General features: G+C 43.3%; 1 protein-coding gene across 2 annotated transcripts in view; it reads right to left on the bottom strand.

The window, feature by feature from the left end:
• Positions 1-1,855: 1,855 nt before the first annotated feature.
• The window catches only part of UBASH3B (ubiquitin associated and SH3 domain containing B), a 158,412-nt gene continuing 132,398 nt past the window's right edge, over positions 1,856-27,869 (bottom strand). For both annotated transcript variants that reach the window (XM_004052303.5, XM_031016288.3), the window contains exons 6-14: positions 27,052-27,260; positions 21,487-21,619; positions 20,048-20,168; positions 19,291-19,413; positions 17,301-17,393; positions 15,005-15,149; positions 9,827-9,933; positions 8,166-8,275; positions 1,856-6,587 (exon numbers count right to left, since the gene is read on the bottom strand). In XM_004052303.5, the coding sequence (XP_004052351.3) occupies positions 6,450-6,587; positions 8,166-8,275; positions 9,827-9,933; positions 15,005-15,149; positions 17,301-17,393; positions 19,291-19,413; positions 20,048-20,168; positions 21,487-21,619; positions 27,052-27,260 (1,179 nt within the window). In that variant the 3' untranslated portion in view covers positions 1,856-6,449. The remainder of the gene's footprint in view (positions 6,588-8,165; positions 8,276-9,826; positions 9,934-15,004; positions 15,150-17,300; positions 17,394-19,290; positions 19,414-20,047; positions 20,169-21,486; positions 21,620-27,051; positions 27,261-27,869) is intronic.

Below are 27,869 nucleotides of genomic sequence, written 5' to 3'. Positions count from 1 at the left end.
TCTCACTCTCTGGATCATTCTTGGTGCAACTCCTTGAGGTGGATGGTGGGTAGTAGTAAACCATGAAGGTGACATGGAGTTCAGGGCACAATACCCGAAAATATTGCATCTCAGCCTATTGAATAGTTTAAGATGAAGGAATGTGAGAAAAAAACAGGAGCAGGAAGGTCACTTTGACCGTTCTCCCCCGCCCCACCCTTCTCCCCTGAATCAGGTGATAAAACCTAGGAAGGACTCTAACCTTTCCTGACGCACGTCATGAGAACTTCATGTGATAGGTGCCTTCCCTAGAGCGGGAGAAAATGAGCACCCTCATCTCTGAAGACAGAGGGACACCCAGGGGAATCTGAACACACAGGCCTCATTAAGTCCTCCCAGTTTATTACCATTAGATCATACTCTTAGTTCTATCATGTTTCTCCATGACTATCTATTCTTCATCAAATTTTGCATTGAAATATTCAGGTTTAACTAGTTTTCTTCAAATCTTCATTTCCTTATGAAGGCTTTTGTGTCATGTGAAGGAAAACAGGGAGCTTCACCCCCAAATATGGCTCCCTGGTATAATGAGTATTTTGGGTTTTTGTTTGTTTGAGTCTCGCTTTGTTGCCCAGGCTGGAGTACTGTCATGGCTCACTGTCAGCTAGACATTCTGGGCTCAAGCGATCCTCCCACCTCAGCCTCCTGACCAGCTGGGACCACAAGTGCACACCACCACACCTGGGTGTGCACTTTTGTATTTTTTTGTAGTGACAGGGTCTTGCTATGTTGCCTAGGCTGGTCTCGAACCCCTAGGCTCAAGCAATTCTCCGGCTCTGATCTCCAAGAGTACTGGGATTACAGGTGTGAGCCACCACACCCAGCTGAGTATTTTGAATTAAAGGCCCTTAGAGATCAACAGATGCTAAAAGAAACCTTTCCCCTATCTACATAAAGACTGGACAGACCCACCAAGGAGAACAATTGCTTTTCCTTCCTCTATCCCCTCTCAGTCCTGTACCTGTCCGAAAGCACAGGATGAGGTTATTCTCATACCTACCAAAGAAGGAAACAATTACTTCTGGTCCCTTCTCGGAGTTTCCATTGACCGAACTCACATCACAGGAAGGAAGACTAAAGTCTGACAACAAACCTGGACAGACTTTTGTCCCAAATGACTGTCCACTCTGTAGGCCTGACCGACTTTGTCCCAGACCATCGTATGTTCTTCAAGTCCATTGAATTTCTTTAAAAATCATTTACTATCTGCCTAAAATCACCCACACTTCTCCATTCTCTTTCCCCTAAGATGTAGGGTCTATAAGCATCTGTACCCCTTGGGAGATTGGGCACTCACTCTGTGATACGCTACAAGCTCACGTAGTTGATAAATTTATTTATGCTTTTTCTATTATTCTGCCTCTTGTCAGTCATTTTCAGTGAACCTTTAGAGGGCAGAGGGAAAGCTTTCCCTTGGCCCCAAGACATGAAAAACTTGTATGCTTTTTCTTTTGTTAATCTATCTTTTGTTATAGAGGCCTCAGCCATGAACCTAGGATAGGTAGAAGGAAAGATATTTTTTGTCTCCTAGTTTGCACATAGGGCAGGGGAAGCATTTTGAAGCTTGCTATTTTCACACAGAGTGGGTGTTGAACTCCCCAGTCTGAATGGCATGGAGGCTTGATGCCTGGTCAGAAGGGTCCAGAGACACACAGTGCTGCTGGAGCATCCTCCCCTTCCATCAGCAGAAAGCGCCCTCTGGCCTTTTGAAAACAGAATCACACTCTGAATGCACATTTATGAAATAATAATGAACAAAGTAACATCTGAAAACATGATAGGAAGAGACCACTCAGAATTTAAAATGACATTGCTCTGGATCAACTAAGAAGTTTCTTTTTATTAAATCATCTATGAACCATTTAATGGAGATGCTCCTGAAAGGTGCATCTGTAATTACAATGGTGCCATAGCTGTATCAACAGGGGAGAGCTCTCAGCCAGGAAAGCACAAGTGCCACGGAGAGTTTACAAAGAATTTGGCAATACAGGTAGGTGTGGTTTTCCTATAATTACAAATATTCTTCAAATAAATACGCCTGAATCACATACAAAAAAAAATACAATAGCCTTATAAATGAGAAAGAAACCAATACACCTCTCCAAAATAACAGGTTTAGAATGATCTGTGTATAACCAAAATGTCTTGGCATGGTGTTTCCATCTTGAGTGGCAATCAAAGAAAGAAGCAGTACATACTTCCCATTATACACATCTATCCTGTACAGAGTCCATGATAGTTGAACAGCTGGAAAATTCCAATTTGTTGTGTAATGGCAGCTAAGTGTAAAGTATTTGTAAGAACGGACTGTATATTAAGTTCGACTAGTCATCACTATAATTTTAAACCTACATACACCAATCCTACTATTATTTGTACTTAAAAATGAAGTTATTTCATCTGCATTTACAATCTTTTTCCCTTTTCGCTTGAATTTTCATTATAGCTAGTCACTTTCCTAGGGAAATTCAATATGTTGAAGTATTAAAGAGAAGCAAATCCAATTTTAATCCTATGTTTAAAAATGAAAAGCATCTGCTATCACCTAACAAAATATCCCCCATCACCTTTGTAAAGTGAACATTAACCTAAATAGATGTTAAATCGCTCTTTACCCCACCCTCCTCCGCCTTTCTCATCTCTCCCCGCAATGCAGCCTTTTAGACTAGCGCCTCTTCTTTTCTCACACGTGTGCCGGATTGCAATTTAAATGCAAATAACCCTGCACCTCATTATCTAAGTTCGTGCAGACTCAGTAACAGTTGCCTGTGCTGAAGCCTGTGAAATCAAACGGAGGTTCATCTGTATTCTAACACATGGATTACTTAGAGTAATTTCAAAAGAGCAATTCATCACTGCTTTGAAATTAAACACTGGACTTGCAGAGTGCCTAGGTTACGGAGGAATGCCTTTCTTTTACCACATAGGGAAGCCTTTCCACAAAGGCAATGAGATAGGAACTTCTCTTACTGTAGCTGTTCAATTAGTTCCCAACAACACTAGGTAATTGAAATAAGAGACTTCATTTTAATACGAATACAGCTAGTTGAGTGGAAAAGATACACTTATGGTAATGTTAAGCACAATGACAAGACAATCTATATGCATTCCCAATACCACTAACAAGGAAATTATCAACAATGATTTACCAAACAGACATCACTCCAGAAGGCATATTTTTTATTTTTTATTTTTTGCAAAATCATCTTTTAAATATAAGGTTACTTTAAAATAATTCTTTGGTTAAAGTATAATTAAAATAAAAAGTAGAAACTCCTCCAAGCCTTTCACTACAGAGTGAAAAATACCCCCCTCTTTCAGCCATCAGATGGCCATTTAATCAGCCATTCAGATTCTATGAATCTAAATGTAATGGAAAACACTGTAATCTGAACTCCATACTGGGGTGAAGCAATAAGCTCCTAGCTACCAATGCAGTGATGGTGAAGAGAGCCTGGGAAAATGAAACCCCCAGCTTATGCATTAAAATGTGCCAATTACTCTGGTCCATGGAGGAACAGACGCGGTATTTTAAAATCACAGGAAACAAAGTTCTATCTGTGAATAACACTGGGGCATTACCGGATTGATGTGGCACACTTGTAGAAGCAGGAAATGGTTTCAGGCTTTCAATCCCAGATTAAAACCTTTAGTTAATTTCATTTCACCTAGTTTATTTCAAATAACTTTCTACATTAAAACAAAATTCCTCTGTACAAGAAACCATTTGCTTCTTATCTGTCAATTCCTTCCTTGCCCTTCCTTCTCCTCTCCCCATACATCATTTGTTCTAATAAGCATCAGCTTCAGATCAAAAAGAACCAGCTGCAACTTCAGGTTATATATATTAGCCTATACTTTTTGGATGTATATGAAATTGAGCAATATAGTTGTCTGTTTCTTTTATTATACATAGATGCCACATGATTTACAAATAATTTCTCAGTTGCAGTGCAAGTTTAGTTTTTTAAATAGGTAAGTGTGCAAGGGGAACTTAATGTGAATTCAGATCTTTTGGGCCATTTTGACAAGCAATTTGAAATAATGAAATTGAAATGAAAGCAGAGAAATACACTCTTTCTTGTTTTCCACCTGAATTATTTGGAAAATTATTTCAGATCTCTATCTCCTTTTGCTTATATAGACCATTGCCTAAGGCAGTGTCCATATTGGACTAAGAACAATGGATTGTAGCCCAGTCAGACAGATTTATCAGTTCATCATACGACTAAGATAACCTAGAAGATGGAGTGGATAACCTATTCCAGACTCTATTTCATACATTACAGATGCTGCCCAGAACACACTGCTACAGTTTCAAGGTGAGGCGTTCAAGCATTATTCTGAGCACTCAACGCCCATGAAAATTTGTGGTGAATCTGGTAAAGATTATGGATCTGATTAAACAGTGGATTCACTTCATTACAAATACCAGAAGGATGAATGGTAGAGCCATTCCATTAGTTGTCATGTGACTTTTCTTTTAAGACCTTTATTGGGAATATTCCCTCCCAACATTTCATATTAACATATCATCACAGGGTTATTTCCATACCCAGAAGCTGGGTCAGTGTTTGCACAACGCTAGAAGAAACCATGATTTGTTTCTCAAAATGTAAAATACATGACATATTTTTCTAAGTGACCTAAAAAAAATACAACTATGGGCCAGGTGTGGTGGCTCACACCTGTAATCCTAGCACTTTGGGAGACAGAGGCAGGAGGACCGCTTGAGCCCAGGAGTTCAAGACCAGTCTAAGCATTATAGTGAGACCCTGTCTCTAAAAACAAAACAAAACAACTATAATCCTTTTGCTGATGAACATATATAGCCAGCATCCTTTCATGTCCTCTTCTTTCTAGGGGTTATCAAGTTGTAGTTTCAAATGCAAGCATAGATCTATTTTTATATACCTTACGTTTTATGCATCTGAGTTTTGAAACATAGTCAATGTTACTGCAACATGTAAAGATTCATTTTACACTAACTAATGTCTCTTTAAAGGGCTGGCATTTCACTTTGCATACATCTTCTACAGAGTGAACTATACCATAGGAGACCATCATCTGTGGCCATCAACAGTCAGATAGTCACACAATTGAACAGACATTGATAACTGATGATTTGGTTTGATTGTCATTTATTTTTCTTTTAAATAAACTCCCTCTAAATGCAGGAAGTAAGTATAATGAGAAACCACAGAATGTGGCTCTCCAAATTTCCTCAGTAGCCCTACCTATGTATTTTAAATTATCATAGAAAAACAAACAAAACGACAGCACAAGTAGCAGTGCAGCCATGACTGTCATCATTTATATTAGTTCCCTGACTTACTATACATCCCTGGTATAATTGATGCATTTGTGGATGTTCCATTATGGTTGACACGTACTGTAAGTGTACAACAACCTGACCCTTGGTATGGTTTGCAAACATGTCCATATTGCACAGAATGAACTTCTTGCTGCAAATAATATATCTAACATACATCCTTTCAAAATGTAAGATCCTTAACTAGTTAACATAGTCTAGAGTCTAGGGGCAAAGACAAGCAAATATTGATGATTTAGAAATGCAGTAGCACGTTAGGCTACAACATGGTTAATTCCAAGTCACTTCATATTTTGCAAGTTCTTTGCTCCTATGATTGAATACTTCAAACATGTATCTTATCTTTCCTCCTGAGTATCCAAAAGTGCTTTGGAGAGCAAAAGTGCTTTGTCTCCCCATTTCACAGAAGCAAGGGGGGGATAGGGCTGTAGCAAGAAGGGCCAGCTGCTCTAGAGAAAATGTGGCAGTACCAGGGTAAATGTTAGCATCCTTAAGCGGGTGTCTTCAGCCAGCAACACTGGTGTATGGGGGCTAGTGACGGTAGGATTTCATGTGTAACCTAAGAACAACTCTCTTCAGGGCATGTTTTCTAATAATCTTAAAAGGATTCCTCAGCTTGGCTCTACCTAACTGGAAAATGGAGATCCAAAAAAAAAAAAAAAATTCCATCCCCAAGCTGTCCTTTCAATGCTCCCCCAGCTGGTCTGGGCACACTCCTTCCTCTTGCACCCCTTAGAGCGGGCCAGCAGCTCCCTCTGGGAGAAATGAGGCCCCTTAGCTGTGCATACCCGGAGGGAACGAAACATCCTCTTCTGTAGCAGGTGCCCCGATTTAGGAAGACAATTCTCCAAAGCCTTGTGAGCTAGGCAAGAGTCCAGAGAGAACACATTTTTTTTCCTCTGAATCAAGTCTTTCTCTCATTTACACAGTCTCATCTTAAGAACTTTAAGTGTGAAAGGAAATATGCTAAATTATTCTGAGCTGTCCACTTAGAATGTGGTGTGGATTTTCCCACTGTTTTTAAACACACAAAAAGACACACTCCAAAAGGCCTTTCCTTCTCGTTCACTGGTGTGGTTTATTCTTGAAGCAAGGTCTCTCTCCAGTTGAAGCCCCCAGTTGGTCCATGGGTAAGAGGAAGGATTGGTGGATCTGTCAGCTGCCATATTCCAGTTTCTCCTAATTCTTCACAGGAACAAAATCCCAGATATGGGATCTGAAGTAAGAGTCGTAAAGAAAGGGGATATTAGGAGATAGGTTTAATGCTTTAACTTTTACCTAAATACAAAGATATTCATGTGGCCCTAGAGAATTGCAGTCAGAAATGGATAGTGGCTTTGTAGAAATGCATTCCCTTCAAAAATCGATAAATAAAATAAAATGGATAAAACTGGTAGCTTAGAAGAGTATTTACATTGCAAGAGGATTCATCGGAAGGATCCATTAAATGGTGACCTCCCCTAGAGTAATTAAGTCATTGTTCACAGATTGCTGCTTAATTGGGTGGCAGAAAAAGAGGACCAAAATACATAAGGCTACAATGCCAGGAGTTAATTCCCAATTGCAAGTCAGCTTAAAAAGGCAGCTCAAGGCCGGGCACAGTGGCTCACGCCTGTAATCCCAGTACTTTGGGAGGCCGAGGCAGGCGGATCACTTGAGGTCAAGAGTTCGAGACCAGCATGGCCAACATGGCAAACCTCATCTATACTAAAAATACAAAAAATTAGCTGGGCGTGGTGACATGTGCCTGTAATCCCAGCTACGTGGGAGGCTGAATCAGGAGAATCGCTTGAATCCAGGAGGCAGAGGTTAAAGTGAGCCGAGATTACGCCACTGTGCTCTAGCCTGGGTGACAGAGCAAGGCTCTGTCTCAAAAAAAAAAAAAAAAAAAAAGAAAGAAAATAAAAAGGCAGCTCAAACATTTCTGAAATTATACTTGGACCCAATGGAAAATATTTTTCAATTTGAAAAAATTTGTTTCACCCGTTTTTTTTCTCCTTACGAGTCTCTGCAACATTCAAAGCTGAAGCTGTGCTCTCCCTCACTTCAGTTGTCACAGCAATTTTAAAACTTATTTTTGTCTGTGTCCAGAGCTGCATTTACAAACAAGACAAAATTCTCTGTCTTCCAGCACTTACAAATGAGGACAGATGCATAAATAAACTTTTCAAAAATGTGAAAAAAGATTGCAATTGAGTTTGCACCAGGTTCTCTGGCGGCAGAGAAAGGAAGTATGTAATTCGCCTGAAGGGAAGTGTGTGGGAGGCAGCTGACCAGAAAACCTCTCCCACAGGCACAGAAAGGAAGACTCCAGATGTGTGGGTCAGCCTCATGGGTTTTCTGTCTTGCTGTCTTGTTCCTGGCTTTGCCTTTTAGCCTCCTCATTTGAAACTGCTGCATGCCTCGGCCTACCTTCAAGGACCTGTGTTTGAGTTAAGCTTTCAGATGCTGTCTTTTGGACTGACCTCTATTGATCCAACCCAAGTTCCCTCAGGGAAATTCAGAGAAAGTCCCTCAGGGAAATCCAGACAATTTGCTTATAATTCCTAGCTGCTTCCTACATTTTAGCTCTTAGAAGCTAGAACTAGCTCTAATACATTGTTTTTCTAACACAAGGCTTAATAAAGTGCCCTGCACAGAGTATCACTCAATACATCTTGGTTGAGTGAAGCAATAAATGAATATTCCCAGCTCAGCATAAACACATGCTTCAAAGAACTTGGTAATCAGCCAGTCACTGTACTGACTTCAAACTACTAGCCATCACGGACCCCGAAGTTCAAGAATGAATTACCTTTCGGACCATTTGTACAAAGTCCTTGGAGTTCTGAGGTGACAGGCCCTGAAGTTGGCAGGTACACGCTTCAAGGGAAGATGCGTGGGCCACAATCAGGATGTTATTTCCTGGGGGAAAATGGCAAGGTATGGGAAGACTGTTTCTATAAAGACATGGAAACTTTGCAAATACTGGGAGCTAACTAAATGCTCTGCAGGGGAGCAAACACACTCAAGAAGACAATTTGCCTAAGCAATATTTTGAAAGTGCTTTGTTATTGATAAGGCAGCTTAATTTTTTTAAAGAAAACATTTTATCTTAAAATAGTTACAGATTTATGGGGCCGGGTGTGGTGGCTCATCCCTGTAATCCCAGTAATTTTGAGAGAACGAGGAGGGAGGACCACTTGAGTTCAGGAGTTTGAGACCAGCCTGAGCAACATAGTGAGACCCTGTCCCTATAGAAAATTTTTAAAAAATTAGCTGGGTGTGGTGGGCTGTGCCTGCAGTCCCAGCTACTTGGGAGGCTGATGTGGGAGGATCACTTGAGCCCAGGAGATTGAGGCTATAGTGAGCCATAATTGCATCACTGCACTCCAGCCTGAGTGACAGGAGCAAGACCCTGTCTCAAAAATAATAATAATAATTATGGATTTATGGGAGGGTTACATACGTATACATACATACCGACAAGGTCCCATGAACCCTTCATCCCATCCCCCTCCAATGGTAACATCTTACATAACTATGGTACAGTATCAAACCCAGGAAATGGACGCTGGTACAATACACACAGCTCATTCAGATTTTAGCAGGTGTGCAAGAAGTCGTTTATGCGTATGTGACGATACAGTTCATGCAATTCTATCATATGTGTAGCTTTGTGCAACACCATGACAATCAAGATACAGGACTGTTGTGTGTCCATAGGGCTGTCTGTGCAACTCCTTCTAATATAGTTTTAAGTGTTCCCACTGTAGAACTATGAGCACTTGAGACTTCCTGGTTGATAGAACATGTTGTGTACCTTTATGGTAGTGAGTGGCTAATCAATGAAAACTGGAAGGTGGGAATCATTCATAATACTGTTGCTCATGGCTGTCCACTGTTTGAATATAAGTATTTTAACTTAAAAAAAGAGATGAAGGGAATGTCCATACTTTTTTTGCAATATGCCTTTTTCACTAAAAAATTGATAGTGAACAGTCTTACATATTAAATATTTGAGCTCAGTGTTTAGAAAATTCAATAGCAAACACACTTGAGCCTTATAGAACACTGCTCTTGGTTGGTGATAGCAGGGAGGGTATATGTGTTTGTGTAGGTGTGCTGTGTGTAGGTGTGCATGCCGCTGCATCAATTATAGGCAAAACAGTGGCATGCTAGAGCTTTTGGAAATTTTAAGAGGGAATCTCTTTCACAGGGTGCAAGAAGAATAGCTATAACGCAGAATTTAAGTTATTAAGAATAGTAACTAAGTCTGGTATAAAACCCTGGAATATCTACCATTTTAGGAACTCAGAGAATATTACAAATTTAATGTAAAAGTTTCTGGAAGAAAATCTGGAAATACATTTCTTTGGTTAGCCAAAGCAAGTTGAAACATCTTGAATAACCTATTAACCATTACAGAGAAATAATCACGTATGTAAAGATGGAGTTCAGAATAATACCACTTACCTTTACTTTTACATTCACTTATTATTTCTTTTGTTACTTGGAAACTTCTACTGATATAGGTATCATAGGATTCTGAAACAACTAATTTGCTGACTGGAATGTGAGGTCTGTAATAGAAAAATGAACAAAGGAAATGAAAACATTTTGATCTTGAGACAAAGGAAGATATCACTCTAAACTGTTATTTCAAGGCCTTTCTAAAGATCCCATAGATCTGTTTGTTTATCCATTTCCCTAGAAACGAGAAAGGTATAGGGAACGGCATTTTTACTATATGAACATGGAGTGGAAATGTACAGAAATAACAGCTATGTGTATGGCGTCACAGCGACCAGGTGAAAAATGAGACATTCAGTGCATGTTTCACTCTCGGGATAACAAATAAGCCACTGATGGATGGTCCTAGTCACATAGCTAATACAAAACAAAGCAGAGATGGAACCCTCAACCTATTTAGATCAGCAGGGATTTCCCAGACCTCTCTTCAAGAGCTGCAAGGATAGGTTTTAAAAGCAGATATTAGGTCCATCTGATTCTTTGCGAGTTTATCAAATTTCACCAGTCTTTTCCTTTAATTCTCTCTTATTTTGAACACAGACCATACACTTGGCACAAGGAGAAGTGCAAAGCATAAAGATGAAGACCACTCAATTTCTGTGTTGGAAAAGTTCTCTGCCTGTGGTTGGGGTGAAGAGGTTATTGATGTAAATGATAATTACTATACAATCTACAAAGGCATGTGATACTGTGTGTCCCTCACCGGCCTGGGGGCCTGGCTGTGTCCCCCACCCAAGTCTCATCTTGAATTTCCACATGTTGCGGGAGGGACTTGGTGGGAGATAATTGAATCATGGGGGCAGGTCTTTCCTGTGCTGTTCTCGTGATAGTGAATAAGTCTCACAAGATCTGATGGTTTTATTTTTTTAATTTTTATTTATTTATTGTTATTTGTTTTTTTGTTGTTGTTGTTGTTTTATTTTTGAGATTGAGTTTCACTCTTGTTGCCCAGGCCGGAGTGCAATGGCTCGATCTCGACTCACTGCAACCTCCGCCTCCTGAGTTCAAGCAATTCTCCTGCCTCAGCCTCCCAAGTAGCTGGGATTAGAGGCATGCGCCACCACGCCCAGCTAATTTTGTATTTTTTTTTAGTACAGACAGGGTTTCACCATGTTGGCCAGGCTGGTCTTGAACTCCTGACTTCAGATGATCCGCCCACCTCCGCCTCCCAAAGTGCTGGGATTACAGGCGTGAGCCACTGCACCCGGCCAATCTGACCGTTTTAAAAAGGGGAGTTCCCTGCACAAGCTCTCTCTTTGCCTGCTGCAATCCATGTTAAGACGTGACTTGCTTCTCCTTGCCTTCTGCCATGATTGTGAGGCTTCCCCAGTCACATGTAACTATAAGTCCAGTTAAACCTCTTTCTTTTGTAAATTGCCCAGTGCCAGGTATGTCTTTGTCAGCAGCGTGAAAACGAACTAACACAGCATGGAAGAGGATGATCAAAGCTAGGCTTCCTGTCCTGGTGCCCCTGCATGTCTTCAAACCCAGTCGCCAATGCCCTTGGGGCCTGCCTCTGCCTGCCTCCACCCCCGCTTAACTATGTAGAGTTTCTATGTTGTTTCTGGTCCACAAGATGTTTATCTTGTTTTCTGGGTACAACTATGTCATTTCAATTTTCTTATTTTGTCAATTTTCATATTTTGTCTTTCACTGCTGGGTGTTTAGTGCCTGGTGGAGGTGTGGTAAGTTCTCAAAATGAATTCACATGGCCTCTTGATCAGAATATACTATTACCACTACTATTAGCACTGAAAATATTTACTGAGGTTCCCATATGTGTCAGGCTCTGTACGAGTGTCCTGCTTGCATTCCTTCGGTCTAATCCTCCCAGCAATGCTTTCATAAATGCTGTTTATGGATGACAAAACAGAAGCTCAGAAAGGCTGCAGCTGACTTCCCTATGCTAACACCGTTAGCAACTCTTAGAATCTGGATTTGAATCTGAGTCTGGAGTCTGGCCTGTGAGCCTATCCTCTACACACAGCTTCTGACAGTGCCCTTGCTAAGCCTGGCCTTCTGTGCACACCGGCTTACTGTCCAGAGAGGAAGATGCCGTTCCACTTGAAGGAAACTTGCCCATATCCTGCATTCTCTCAGCATGCCTGTTTCTCCTAGGAAACAGCCTTCTGAGTCTCACAACACCCTGGGGGATAGGTAGAGACCTGAATCACCACTTGTTGGGGCTGTACCTCATTGTTCTGGAGCAAGCTCTTTTTCCTCTTTTTCTGTCCCCATCCCCACCTCTCACCCAGTTCCATCACCATTTATGTCACCTCATCTCCCAGGCCCAACCCCTCCCCACAGTGACAAAAGGCCACTTTGTATGGCCCAGGGAGTCATTTCAAGGGTAAGACCATGTAATGTGTGAGCTTTATGTAGGTGAAGAGCGGGATATGTGCTGGGATCTGGTTCGTCCTGATCAGTTCTTGCCTATGGCTTCTCCCAGCACCTTAATTAAAGTGGAGCCTGTGAAGGACTCCAGTGTCTGGAGTCCTGATGGGCTTGGCCTGAGTCAAAGCTTCCTCACTCTTGTCAGCAGGTCGCGTCATGCTGCTAGCCACACCTGCAGGCCCTGTACTGTCCTCAGAGTCAGGTGGCCTTCCCCCCCACCCACTCAACCTGGAATACGGTGCTCTGGAAGTCAGGTGGCATCCCCGAAACTGGATCCTCCCCCATATACTCTCTGCTCCCCACCTTGCTGTGGTCCAGGTTGTAAGCACAGGCCTCTGCTTTGAGCCTCATGCCAAAGTTTGATTTGTTTCCCCTCCAACACTCTAGATCCATACCCTCCCCCAGTCCCCTGTCCTCTGAGTCAGGGCTCTGTTCTGAAGCCCCACCCAGCTGGTGTGGATTTTGTTTTTTCTGACTTGCTCCTCTGGCCCAGCTCCTCAAGGCTGGGGTTGTTTTCAACCCCCCAGGCCCTGGGCTGGTGTTGCTGCCTGTGGATGATGCTTCAATATTAGTCACCAGCCTGGTTAGCTTCCCTAACTCGGCTTTCAGTCCCACCTCCCTCCTGTTCTCTTCCTACCCCTGTTGCAAGGTGAGAGGGCTCTTTCAGCAGAGCCTGCCTGATTCACACTACCCCGGCTCTCAGGGCTTCCCCTTCTGCCTGTCACCACGTGTCTTCAATCATCTGGGCACCACTTCCTTGCTTCCAAAGGCTTGTCCATTTGGCATCATTAATTTCATAGGGAATTAAACTCCGGGGCTGTCCCTTTCACATGCTTCAATGTTGGCTTTCTCAACTGATTTTTCAAATTAGAGGCTTCATCTCCTACCCCAACTCCCTCGCCAAACAGAAAATGGTTGAATTGAATTCTGATTTGCTGGAGAGGAAAAGGCAATCTGGAATAAGGACTGTGTCCTGATCCCCAGGCTCCTGGCATTCATCCTTCTGCTCACACTGCTGGTGGGGTGTGTATCTGAGTGTACACTGACAGGCTCAGGTAGGATGATTCTGGAGACCTTTGTAAGGCCACTTGGGAGGCAATGGCAAAACACATCTAGAGGAAATATAAAAGACATAGTTGACCCAAATTGGTCTGGGTGGGGCTGGTGGTAAATGATGAAAGTCACTTAACCAATGTTGGTGGCAACTCCCCCTCTTTCCAGGCCAAAGGGATGCTGGCTGTTGCATGGGGACAACAATTTATTGCTAATTCCCTGCAAAGAACAGAAAAACAGTGGCCAGAGAGGGGATAGAACAAAATGTGAAGTGTATTCATAGGGGATCCTGTTGATTGATCTAATTTTATTTTTGAGGAATGCTAATTCCTTTAAGACAAGCAGCAGCAGCACATTACTAGTTAATGGGGTTATCTGAGGTCTTATCTGCTGAGCAGAAAAAATGAGTATGGAAAAAGAAAATATTCTCTATTACCTTAGCCAGAAATGCACATTGCTTTAATGTGGTTTGGGTAGGTATTTGAAATGAAAGGTCAACAGATATCACATAAGAAAGTTCTGCTTATATTGACCACTTGTTACAAACTCTGCCTTAAGAAATATGAACTTAATTCCCCATTATAATGGTTGTGACTATCTGTTCCTTCTCAAAGAGATTTTTACAAATACCTGAGTAGACTTTTGATAGTTAAGGTAACTATATTATTATTAATTCTTTTTTTTTTTTTTTTTTTTGAGACAGAGTCTCACTCTGTCACCAGGCTGGAGTGCAGTGGCGTGATCTCGGCTCACTGCAACCTCTGCCTCCTGGGTTTAAGCGATTCTCCTGCCTCAGCCTCCTTAGTAGCTGGGACTACAGGCGTGTGCCACCACGCCCAGCTAATTTTTGTATTTTTAGTAGAGACGGGGTTTCACCATGTTGGCCAGGCTGGTCTTGATCTCCTGACCTCACGATCCACCTGCCTCGGCCTCCCAGAGTGCTGGGATTATAGGCGTGAGCCACCGTGCCCAGCCCTATTATTAATTCTTAATTGCGTACATGCAGATTATTCACCTGTAAGCAATCAACAAACACTTTTTAAAATCCCAGCACAGTCGGGTCTAATGGAAGAAGGAAAGGAACAGGAATGAGATGACTGTACAGCAGATTGCATGGTGCTGGACATGTGGAAAATGATGAATAAAGTTTATTATTATTATTGTTATGTGTGGTCACTAAATGTATAAATACCTTTAGGCAAGTTATTTGAACTCTCTCATACATAAAAATGGTTTACCTACATTCTGGGGATATAGCAATAATAAACAAAGATAATACAGAGATTTAAAAATGCTTTGAAAAATTAAACGTAGAAACTGTAAGACAAGACATCATCATCTCCCTTATCGCTCCAATCTTCTCAACTGCATCATCATTAGCTCGTGCTTATTGCTGGAATGCAAAATGGTTTTATTACACTGAAACAGTACACAAGTCAGAAAAATCCAACACGGGGGTGAGTCTGGAGAATCTAATCCACACTAATGCCAAATATGAAAAAAATGCTGGCTTTTCTCCAGTTTTGATTTCTAAAATCATAGCTCGTTTCCCACCACTATGGACAACTGCCTGGAGGTGATGTCCAGCCCTGGCTCCTTCATGAACCTGGCCTAGTGCTAGTGCAGAAAGGACTTCCACACTGGCCTCAGTAAGCAACAGTTTCCGAGGCTTACCTGTAGGTTGTATCAACACTCAGGTTGGCTGCAGCTAACTCTGATGGAGGTATCCATGCAGGTAATGTGCTCCCAGCAACCCATTTTGTCCACTCAAATAAGCCGGGCTCTACACGGATCTTCAAGTGATTTTCTTGTTGTAAACCTTAGGGGTAAAATACAGTGAAGATGAAGGAGGTGCCTGTGTATTCTCAGGCCAAGTTGTTATAAAACTTCTGATAAATCAGCTATTCTCTTTCCTACTGGCTGCTATATATAGCTAAACAGAAATGGAAGCATGTGGATTTGGACAAGGTTTTTAATTTTTGTGCATTACTAATACATGAGTTTAATACTCCTGCCATGCCCCCAGGATGTATGCTGGCTTTAAGTCATATCTGACTTCAGGAAAAAAGCCACAGCTCATTATCCATATAATTTATTCGAGGCTGGGTGCGGTAGCTCACGCCTGTAATCCCAACACTTTGGGAGGCTGAGGAGGGCAGATTACTTGAGTCCAAGAGTTGAGAACAGCCTGGCCAACATGGTAAAACCCCATCTCTACCAAAAATACAAACATTAACAGGGTGTGGAGGCGTGCACTTGTGGTCCCAGCACTCAGGAGGCTGAGGCAGGAGAATCACTTGAACCCAGGAGGCGAAAGTTGTAGTGAGCCAAGATTGTGCAGCTGCACTCCAGCCTTGGTGACAGAGCGAGATTCTATCTCAAAAAAAGAAAATTTATTCAATTCTGTGACTACCATAATTCCTCTTTCTTTCTTTATTATTATTATTATTTTTGATATGGAGTCTTGCTCTGTCACCTAGGCTGAAGTGCAGTGGTACAGTCTCGGCTCACTGCAACCTCCGCCTCCTGGGTTCAAGCAATTCTCCTGCCTCAGCCTCCCAAGTAGCTAGGATTACAGGCGCCTGCCACCATGCCCAGCTCTTTTTTTTTTTTTTTTTTTTGTATTTTTAGTAGAGATGGGGTTTCACCGTGTGAGCCAGGATGGTCTCGATCTCCTGACCTCGTGAACTGCCCGCCTCAGCCTCCCAAAGTGCTGGGATTACAGGCGTGAGCCACTGCACCTGGCCCCCATAATTCCTCTTTCTAAAGCAAATTCCATGATGGCCTTACCAAGAAACTTCAGATAGTCTCTGAGTATCCAACATCGTATTTGAATATCATGTAAATTATTCATTTTCTCTATCAGAAAATCTAATGCTGAACATTTACTAGTAGCAGTGTAGAAGTCCTCTGTTTTACTGTAGTGGAACTGGCTTCCTAGAAATAGTCCCTGCTTAGTTATCTTTATATTGCATGTAGTCCAGTTGTTCTGTGCAAATTTAATACATAAATCCCTTCTGGTAGTGAAGAGGTTTACTTAAGGTTAAAGGATAGAAGACTCAGATGCAGTGTCAAATTCTTTGTTGGCTTGCTTATTTCTGGCTCATTCATTTCTTTGGTAGAAGTAAACAGTCTAATCCTGTTGCTTTTAGTTTTCCTTCCCATGAAATGAGAATGGAGATACCTGTAACTCACGCTTCCACAGATTTTAGGGTGAAAGTTGAGTATCTTGGTAGCAATGGTGCTTTTAAAGTCTTTCTAACTAAGTAAAGAAAAAAATGATGATTAAGATTTGAGGCTCCTAAGAGCACCCTTGCTGCTGTAAACAGGAGGCAAACAACAGATCAAAACAGGAAAGTTATTTGACTATTAAGTGTAAAGAAAGGATCACACTCTGTAAGTTCTAAACATTTTGCAAGCCTAGGATTCATCCAAGAGCACTTTAAATTCTCAAGGAAAACATTAGTATACTTCCTTTTATTTTGCTTAGGCTGCCAGAGTATTTTTTTTTTTTTTTTGAGATGGAGTTTCACTCTTGTTGCCCAGGCTGGAGTGCAATGGCGCAACTCGGCTCACCGCAACCTCCGCCTCCCTGGTTCAAGCAATTCTCCTGCCTCAGCCTCCCGAGCAGCTGAGATTACAGGCATGCACCACTACGCCCGGCTAATTTTGTATTTTTACTAGAGATGGGGTTTCTCCATGTTGAGGCTGGTCTCGAACTCCTGACCTCAGGTGATCTGCCTGCCTCAGCCTCCCAAAGTGCTGGGATTACAGGCGTGAGCCACCGCGCCCGGCCCAGAGTATGTTTTTGTGACTTGTGCAAAGATCGCCTTCTGAAAGAATCCTTGCTTCATTCCAGATTCAAAGCTTTCAACTGGCAAATGTCCCATGGCTCTAAGATAATTTATGTGTGGGGCTGCCTAGAAACAGAGGGATGGACTACTTGTTTTTGTCAACCTGCAAGTCTTACCTTTCAAGATATTGTGTGCAGTCTGAACGCAGCGAAGGGACGGGGAGCAATAGACATGATCGATAATGGTATTGCTCTCTAATAAGGCTTCACCTGCAAAGAAAACCACAAAAAAATCAGTCTGATGGATTTACTCAGTCTCACCTTGACCTGCAGTGTGAGAGGGGGCCAAGCAGTAAGCTCCTGTAAACCCCTTTCCTAACTGGGGCTCACATAGAGCCAGTAGTTTCAGCCTTTGTTAGTTTCTAACAAAACCCCTCATCGGTGTTCCTATGAGAGCAAGCGACAGAGCCCTTGTTGTCTTGTCTTTTTTTTTTTTTTGAGATGGAGTCTCGCTCTGTCGCCGGGCTGGAGTGCAGTGGTGTGATCTCGGCTCACTGCAATTTCTGCCTCCCGGGTTCAAGCCATTCTCCTGCCTCAGCCTCCCGAGTAGCTGGGAGTACAGGCACGCACCACCACGCCCAGCTAATTTTTGTACTTTTAGTAGAGATGGGGTTTCAACATATTGGCCAGAATGGTCTCGATCTCTTGACCTTGTGATCCGCCTACCTCAGCCTCCCAAAGTGCTGGGATTACAGGCGTGAGCCACCACACCCGGCCCCTTCTTGTCTTTTCTTTCCCTTCCCTCTGGTGCTAACAAGTGGTAAAGACTTTAGCTAGGAGATATTTAGAAACAGGACAATACTTTGGCTTCAAGTTTGTGAAAGAGGATTTATTTTATGAATATTAGGTCTTGTTTTATTTTATTCTGTGCTAACCAAAATCTCAACATGTCATATTTTTAGATACCAGAGATAAATCCCAACACCTCATACTTTAATGCTATCCTCATAAAATCCACTTCTTTAAAAAATTTATTATTATTCTTAATTTAATTTTTAGAGATAGGGTTTTGCTCTGTCAGGCTGGAGTGCAGGGGTGTGATCATACCTCAGTGCAGCCTCGAACTCCAGGTCTCAAGCAATCCTCTTGCCTCAGCCTCTCAAAGTGCTAGATTATAGGTGAGAGCCATCACGCCTGGCCTGGAATCCAGTTATTTTGTCTACTGGATTAAATCCAAACACCTTAATATGGTGGCCAAGGTCTTCCATGAACTTGCCTTTATCCATCTTGCTAGCCTCATCTCTGCCTTGCCTCACAATTTATACTCCAGACACAAGACACTTTGTTTCCCCTGCATTCCTGAGGCTGTTTCTCAAGCCTAAGACTCTTTATGTGGTCCCTCCCACTGAGAATGCCATTTCCTCACTCCTATTCCTTCTTTGCCCGGCTAACTTCTACTTCAGCTCTCAGCTCACCTCTTCACTCTTAGATGTCTTTTTGTGTTCCCATAATATTCTGTGACCATGCATAGCTCTATGTATATCACTATGTCTGGATGCATGCAATCAATACATACACATTAGTGCATAGCTCTATGTATATCATATTGTATGATATTTATCCACACATAAGTTTGTTTCCCTGACTCACACTTGGGTTCCCCTAGTCCAATACCTTGCACAAAGTAAGTGAGCACTAAATATCTGCTAAGTGACTGAACAGAAAATACTATCTCCCCGTGGCAGTAATGGAATGGGCTTGCAAAGAGCTAGGCATCTTCAAAGGATCAGTTGGCCTTTATAAATTCAGCAAGTCCAGGGTCCATCTTCTTCACTCTTGTCCTCTTCCACAGCCATGTTTGGCAGATCCTGCTGTCTTGAACTAGAAGCTGACCTGTCTGCTACATCCAACAGTGAGCACAGTAACCCAAGCCATTACTGGATCACGTGCTCCTCAATAAGGACCACACCTCATTCACTTTGGTCAACCAACCCAGGGCTGAGCACAGTGTCCTAAACTTAATGGTTGTGTAGTAAGTTCCTTTTGAATTGAGGAAACTTGTAGGAAAGTTATAGAAACCCACAGGAAGTGTCTTGCATAGCCATGGTACCAGTGTTTTGAAGGAGGAGGCAAGAAATGCCTGGAGTAGTCACTCCAGGATACTTACCCACTAGTCTTGCTTGCATGCATCCAAACACAGTGATGGGAGCATCTTTCTCGTAATCTCGGAAACCACCACTCCGCTGAGGTAAACTATGAGGCATGTTCAGGTTGGTGCGTATGTAGCGGCCTGAAAAATAAAAAGGTTAGACAGAGGATACATACATTTCTTGTTTACTTGGGACTCCCTTACTGATCCTGACACTCTCCACCCCCATTCCTTCTTGGCCAAAGAGATCACACAGAGCTCTCTGGAGCTGATGGAAAATATCAAGGCTGACATTTTGTTTCATAAAGTGACTTGGAATCCACTTTTCCATTCTACTGACAAAAGTGACATGAGGTAGTTTCTCAGTGAAGGTAATAACCAGGCACTTTAAAGCAGGTGAGATTCCCTGGTTAAGCAAGCCTCTGTATCTTCAAATGCTACTCAAATGAAAATGGAACCGAGCAAGCCAGGGAGATTTAATGGCAGGAACTCTGGCCATAGGATCAGGGCACGTTTCTGCTGCTGACTTTGCCATATGACCTGGGGCAAGACATCTGTCTTCTTTGGTCCGTGGTATCCCAGTTTATAGAATGGGGACAAGAACACTTACTTCTTCTCTAAAGCTCAAGACAATCAGGAGGGGCTTACACATGACAGACATCTTCTATAGTATGCAAAACTATAAATGACTCCATCTAGATAACTGTAGCTTGACTGTGCCCCCTAGAGGCCACTATGGGTATGGCAGTGCTGAGCAGGCCCACCAACAACTCACCTTTGGCATCGAAGCACTGGGACAGCCAGTACTTCCCAAACACAACATCCATCCTCTCACCATGCCGACATACAAAAAGGCATCGTTTCTGGGGGCCGGGCTGGCTGTTGACCCTCAGCGGCTGCAGAGAAAGAAAGGCTATTAGTGAAGACACACATGGCAAAGTGGACATGTCTTGGAGCCAGGTGCCAGGTGAGCAGAGCTCTACTACCAAAGTTCTGCCAAGGTATGACTTGGTGAGGACAGTAAGACTCGTCCTACAGCCCTCATAAGTTATTTGGAGGCTGAAATAAGATAAACTGCATGTGCTTTATAAAATAGGAAGGGTTATGAAAAGGGCATTATTGTTGCTCTGGCTGCTCTTTGTAGGAGTAGCATTTGGCCATTACTAAAATATGATGTCCACTTTAAGTTACAGCTCAGAGGTAAAACTAGCCATTCATGTAGAGAGAGCCATCTAGTGGGACACCTTCCCCCCCAAAAGGGGCAATTCATCAACTTCTTTAGGGAGTGAGGACTTCTGTGATCACAAATGTGTCTACCTCTTCTCTAAAGTGTGTGGACAGACCACATGGTCCTCATGGTCTGCTCCAGTAATGAGACCCTGTTTTCCTATTCTAATCACTATGTAGCCTCTGCTGTCTGACTATATATATGTTGGTGATCCCCAAAATGAGACAACTGCTACCTCTGCGTGATGACATAGGCAAATCTAGTCAAAGGCTTGTCCAAATGACTTTGGCTTCTATAACTGCTGGATGGAAACTTACAGATGTTTCTACATTCCGTCTTTCTGATGCAGTCAGCTTTCCCAGTTTCCTTAGCGCGGGCCAGCACTTCACATTTGCTTCTAGTTGCCCTGACATGGTTAATATGTGGAATGGTGGCATGATCCTTCCCATCTCTTTTCCTATTGTTCCTTAATTTAAATCCTGGGTTCCAGCCACAATGGTTACTCTCTTGATCCTCAACATGCTTGAACTTTCAGCTTGCCTCTATTTGTACTGTTCAACAACGACTCCCTGCCTCCTTCCATCTCCAACCTTCCTTGAAAAAGTTAACACATACTGAGCACTCATTATATGCCAGTTATGGTGCTAAGAGCCTAATTTTACTATTTTCTTTAATCTTTGTAACAACCTACAAAACAGATACAACTATGGGCATTATTCCTACTTTAGAGATAAACTCTCCTCCTATCTCTGTGGAACAATGTTCCTTATGAACCTAGGTTCAAATGCTGGAAGTAACTGTCAGTACTGCTCATCTGACTCTTCCTAGCCTTGAATTTTTGTATATCTTTTATAATTTGGTGTACTTTCTTCCCAAGAGATCATGGAAGCTTTGGAGACAGCAAGGGCAAGGCCTCATACTTAATAAATAGGTTCTCAGTGAATCCTGGTTAGAGTTGGGGGTGTGACCCTAACAATCAGCCTTACCTGCATGGGCTGGCAGATGATAGTAAGAGGAGTCGTCTCCCCGAGCCCCTGGTCCTCATAAGGCCGCCTCTCCAATACTCCATCCCCAAATGTGAGAGAGTTGGACGATGATGTATTTAAGATTGAATAAGAACTGCAGAGGAAGATAAGGAAGGTGTTAACTGCTCTGGCCAGCGGTCATTAGCACTTCCTCCTGGGCTCAACAGGAGTGTGGGAGTTAACTCAAAGCCCTCTGTGGGTAGCACAATGATAGGGGATGCTGAGCAGGAGTGGCCTCATTCCTAAGGGAAAAATACCTTGTTTTATACTGAAGTCTTGCAGTTAATAAATTAGAGGTAGGCCGGGTGTGGTGATCACACCTGCACTTTGGGACGCCGAGGCAGGCGGATCACTTGAGGTCAGGAGTTTGAGACCAGCCTGGCCAATGTGGCGAAACCCCATCTCTACTAAAAATACAAAAAATCAGCTGGGCGTGGTCGTGCGTGCCTGTAGTCCCAGCTACTAGGGAGGCTGAGGTATGAGAATCTCTTGAACCTGGGAGGTGGAGGTTGTAGTGAGCCAAGATCGCACCACTGCACTCCAGCCCGGGCGATACAGCGAAACCCCGTCTCAAAAAGAAATAAGAATAAAAATAAGTAAATAAATAAATTAGAGGTAGATGGATTTCTGCACTGAGGACAGATATATTCATTCCTTTGGGCAGGGATGGATCCTAGTGATTTTGTGCCACGCATGGTTGGCACCAAAGACAAGTTCAAGAATAACAACGTATCAATTATCTGTTTGCAGCTGTTTTTCTGGTTCAAAAGAAATCTACGATCCCTGTTGCCTTTAATATTTCCCATGGTAATTTCTATCTGAAGTGAAGAGTGATAGGGAGGTATTTTCACCATCTCCACCTCTTAGCCAGTGGCTCCTAACAGTCAAGGAAACTTTGTGCCAAAGTCCCCTATTCTACCCTCTTCAGTCTCCAAACCCTATCTCCCCCTCAATCACGCCTCCAACAAGATGATTACAAATAGAATTATTTCAGAGAAGACCATTCTCACCAGATGTTTAGAGCTGTGAGCCAAGAACTGTCATTTCTGAGTGTAACACTATAGCTACAGAAGCCTAAAAGAGGTCTTGCTGAAAGGAAGACAGTCAAAACCTGCCAAGCTTAAATTATTGTCAATAGTTAAGACTTCCACAAAGCTTTATCTAATAAACATTGCAATGTAAATATGGTTGTTAGGCAAATCCAGTGAACATCTTTGGAATCACTGAGCAGAGTCCAGGGGAAACATTTAAATTTTATAGATTTCTTGCTTCTTTACAATTTGGGTAGCCATCCAACCCAGTTTGCTCCATATACTCCTGGCTTGCATCTGTTGACGAGGCAAACTGTCTAGGCTACCACCTGTTCTGGATTATTCACTTTTAACATTTTATTATCAGAATCTTATTTTATTTTAGAGATGGAGTGTTGCTCCTGTCGCCCAGGATGAAGTGCAATGACACGATCTGGGCTCACTGCAACCTCCACCCTGCAGGTTCAAGCGATTTTCCTGCCTCAGCCTCTGGAGTAGCTGGGATTACAGGCGTGCGTCACCACGCCCAGCTAATTTTTGTATTTTTAGTAGAGACGGGGTTTCACCATGTTGGCCAGGCTGGTCTCAAACTCCTGACCTCAAGTGATCTGCCTGCTCGGCCTCCCAAAGTCATGCTGGGATTACAGGCGTGAGCCACTGCACCTGGCCCATAATTTTATTTTTGAAAATACCTTTTTATATTCACCAATATAATACAGCAAACTGGTTGTTAGTAAATTTTTGTTCCTTCACTTTCAGAAGTGGCTCCTTTTTCACTAGAAGTGATAGACTCATTCTATCTACTTATAAACGAAGGTCTCAGAAGTCTCATGCCCTGAAAAACTGATTTTGAACCCTTGTGCATATCAGAATCACCAGGAGACTTAAAAAAAATGCACTCGTGCTGGGGTTCTGCTCCTCACAGATTGTGACTCAGTAGGTCAGGGGTGGGACCCAGGAACCTACAGTTCAACAAAGCAGCATCAGTCCATCTGCATATGTTGCCAAGTGAAACCTGTTACAGTAAAATTTAAGTAACTGTAGCCCAAGGAAATCTTGTGCCGTTCACACAGTATAATAGACCAGCTATTCTACTTTATTTTAAACTAAGACCCTCCCAAACATCACACTGGATTCAAAAAAATCCAGTTTGGCTGGGCACAGCGGCTCACGTCTGTAATTCTAGCACTTTGAGAGGCCGAGGCAGGCAGATCACCTGGGGTCAGGAGTTCAAGACCAGCCTGGCCAACGTGGTGAAACCCCGTCTCTATTAAAAATACAAAAATTAGCTGGGCGTGGTGGCACACACCTGTAGTCCCAGCTACTAGGGAGGCTGGGGCAGGAGAATCACTGGAACCCAGAAGGCAGAGGTTACAGTGAGCTAACATTGCACCACTGTGCTCCAGCCTGGGCAACAGAGTGAGACTCCATCTCAGAAAAAATTAAAAAAAAAAAAAAGAAAAAAAACAAGAAAATCCAGTTTTATTGTCTGACTCATCAAAGCTTCAGGGTGCAAAATGTCTGGCTACCTAGAATCGTTCTTGTACATATCTGTTTGTTTCTTTACTTTATCGCAGCTGTGAAGATACTGATAGGATCCCTTCTCTCCCTCCTTCGTCTCCCATGGCAAGACGAATGCCAGCCTCTTTCCCTTCTTAACTGTCATCATAATCAAAGGACCTGACTCACTCTGAGACAGCGTGGAGCTGCCAGTTCCAGTAAGAAAACAGTCAGATGCTTCTTGCTCAGAACAGTGGAGGGAGGAAGCCGGGCCTGACATCCAGAACATCTCAAGCATCGGGAGAGCTGGCTTCTCCCTGCAACACGCCAGGCCTGTGCTAAGCCCAAGCGGCCAGGCAGCTCACCCAGCTTCAGAGAACACAAGGGGGCTTCATCAACTTGTCTTGGTTCATAACTCAGAACCAAGTAAGACACTCCAGTTAGTGTGGAGAGAACGTATTTCCTTAGGAGGGACTCAGAGAACTGAGAAGCACTTGGCAGGGAGTGTTGTCAAAATCATTGACCCCCAGTCATGACTTGTTGCCTGGATCCCTGGGCAACTCCCACCATGCCAGCCAGGCCATGCTTGACATCCCCCTGGGGCTCTACCTCCTGATGTCTCTCTTGGGTTAGGAGAGAGAGAAGGTCTGTGTCTGTCTTACAAGGAAGCTGGGCTCTGCCTCCTTGAGTCATTTGACCTCTGGGGTTAAATAGGAAAGTGCAGTTCATCTACAGGATTACTTTTATGGAAGACACATTTCCTTTGATGAGCACTAAGTGAGGACTGGCAAACACGAGATAGAAAAAAGAGAATAATCATCATTATGCAAATGGTGATTTTATAGTCACCGCTATACACCAGACTCTGAACCATGTAAAGCTAAGCTCTGTATTGCAGTCTTCCCAACAACCTTATGAGGTAAGTGCAATTATTAGTTCCATTTTCTAGATGAGCAAACAGAGGCTCAGAGAGGTAATGCAACTTTGCCAAGGCCACACAGCTGGTAAGTGGGAGAGTTATTGTTTAAATCCAAGACTATTGGAATCCAGTCTCAAATTCTTAATTACAATAAACTAATGCCTAACTTATTTACCTACTTTGAGCAGGGTTGGCTGTGGAAGCTGTTAGTTTAATTTCAGACATTGTTCTCACAGACATGACATCATTAGTAATCTCTCGAATAAAAGATGACACAAAGACCTCCCTGGGAGGCACTGACCGAAGTCACTCAGGTTCACCTATACGTCGGCCTGAGCTGTAATTTAGCGAAGAGTGGGTTTGGATGGAGTGAACTCTAAGAGATCAGCACTGCTTCTCACATACCTCCACTTTTTTTTTTTTTTTTTTCAGACAAAGTCTTGCTCTGTTGCCCAGGCTGGAGTGCAGTGGCGTGATCTCAGCTCACTGCAACCTCCACCTCCTAGGTTCAAGTGATTCTCCTGCCTCAGCCTCCTGAGTAGCTGGGACTACAGGTGTATGCCACCATGCCCGGCTGATTTTTTTTTTTTTTTTTTTTTTGGTAGAGACGGGGTTTCACCATGTTGGTTTGGCAGGTCTTGAACTCCTGACCTCAAGTGATCCACCCACCCTGGCCTCCCAAAGTGCTGGGATTACAGGCGTGAGCCACCGCACCTGGCCATACACCCACTTTTAAGAAAGAGATCTGATAAAACAGCAACTCCAAGTACTGTAAAATAAAAAATAACAGATCTGAAAACTGTGCTTTGTCAGGCAAATAATGTTTTAGTTCTCAGTTTATTCATGCATATTTTGCTTTACTTGTTGTTGTAGGGATTAAAATGGAGACTTTGGAAACCCAGCTTATATATTTTGATCTTCCAAAGCATTTCTGAAAAAGCAAAATGTTTGGGGAACATGAGACAGCTTTGACCTCTAATTTTGTGCCATCCAATTCTGGAGGCTCATGGGCTGGGCTGAGGTGGGAGCAGAGTGAGAGAGAGGGGGAGGGATTGCTGGGTGGGGTTATTGAGGAAGAAAATATTCTTTCCCATCTTTGGATTTGTGGTTTGTCTGTTTGTGGCTCACTAGGGTAGGGGACCTTTATTTTCTCCTTCCAGGCAAAAGACTTGATGAAATCATCTCTCTCTGCTTCTCCTTTATGGCAATAATAACAATATTAGCCACCAAGCAGCTGGTGCTCAGGGCTTCTGCCTCTCAGCCATGTTGCCACATGACAAAAACAAGTGGGAGAAAAACAAACCAGCATGCAGACCCTGGCTAGATGCCCCAGTGTGCCAGGGAAGCGCTGGCTTTGAGCTGCTCCAACTAGGAAAGAGAAGATGCTTTTTGTTTCTATTTTATCTATTGGGACAAAGTTGGCCACTGAATGTGGTACCAGTATGGAACGGGGGCAAAATAGTAATGAGGGACGGGTGGAAAGTTATTACCCTAAAGAAGACTGGCAGAGGGGAGGGGGGAAATGGACCCCTTTTCAGTCTGGCAGTTGCCTGTTCCCTTAGACACGGTCTTTGTTGTCTAGGCATGCACAGGCTGTGTCTGGGGACTTGCTCAGGGTCACTTAGCAAATCAAGGATACAGTTAGGGCTCCTGCCTCTTGAAAGCCCCTTCTCCATTGGTCTGGATGGCAGGGTAGTAATCTGCCCAGCTGCTTCGGGAAATCAGACCACCCTGACTCGTGACCCAGGATAAGGTGGACAGAAGCCCTAAAGCAGTGAAGACGCAGCACTGGGATGATGCCACTCTTCGGCCAGAAGAGATGGACCCCAAGCCACCTCAGTTTAGTCTCTGATCAGGAACTGAAGCAGACAGCCATGGCAAATGGGGCAGGCAGAGGGAAGCAGAGCAATCCATTTCGCATTTTTCCCATGCCTCAAATCAGCTCCTTTCCTGGAATTCTGGAATCCACAGGGCCTTCTTCCCATGGACTCCATTTACTGCTGCCCTGTGTATCCAGGATCCAGTCTGCCTTAGCAACATTCTTCAAATGGCATAAAGGTCTTTGTGTCTGCTTACCCATGAAATATCCAGGTGCTGCATTCATCAGCCTTGGTAATGTAATTCTCAGGCAGGAGTCCAGAGCAGCCGGTGGTTAAGGACGTGCCATAGATCCAACCCTCGCTGGTGCTCGTCTGCTCCATTGGAGACATGAAGATGAAGTCCCCGGGGACCAGCTCCAGCTCATCGTCATTTTGTGGGGTATAGGGGTAGATGACCTGTAATGTCTGGAAAAGGAAGAGAGGGTGAGTGAGCCCCACGCCTCACCATTCTCCTGAGCGCCTTGAGGGCAGGACTGTGTGTTCTGCATTAATACTGCACACCTCCAGAGGGTGATGTGCCCAGGAGCCCTTGGGGTCTGCAGGCCCTGAGTAGATGTGAATTCCTATCAGAGAGCACTTCTCTCTTCAGGGTATTGCAGGTGTATGCCTGGTGCTAGAAATGGTTCCATACTTTTCTTCAGGCATGTCTAGATTTCCCATTAGGATTCAAGTATCGTTTTTGGAAATTGACCTGAAATCCTGTAGGCTCTCTGGCCAACTGCTGTATAAATGGACATGGACCTAGCTTCCCTTGCTTCATCTGATAGTCACCATGATAGACACCTGAAACCCAGCTCATGGAAAGCCAGTCTTCCATACGGGGGTTACAGAGGAGCCAGGTGGAGTGTCTCTCCTCCAGGAAGGCTCGGGGAATGAAGTACCCCCTTTCTGTGTAACATAGCTCTTTATTTACGAATTATTATTATTATTATTTTGAGATAGAGTTTCACTCTTGTCACCCAGGCTGGAGTGCAATGGCATGATCTCAGCACACTGCAGCCTCCGCCTCCTGGG

The sequence above is a fragment of the Gorilla gorilla genome, chromosome 9 (genome assembly GCF_029281585.2).
Source record: "Gorilla gorilla gorilla isolate KB3781 chromosome 9, NHGRI_mGorGor1-v2.1_pri, whole genome shotgun sequence".
Taxonomy (NCBI): Eukaryota; Metazoa; Chordata; class Mammalia; order Primates; family Hominidae; genus Gorilla; species Gorilla gorilla.
Note: the sequence above shows the minus strand (reverse complement) of the source record. Positions and strands in the feature narration are given on the sequence as shown.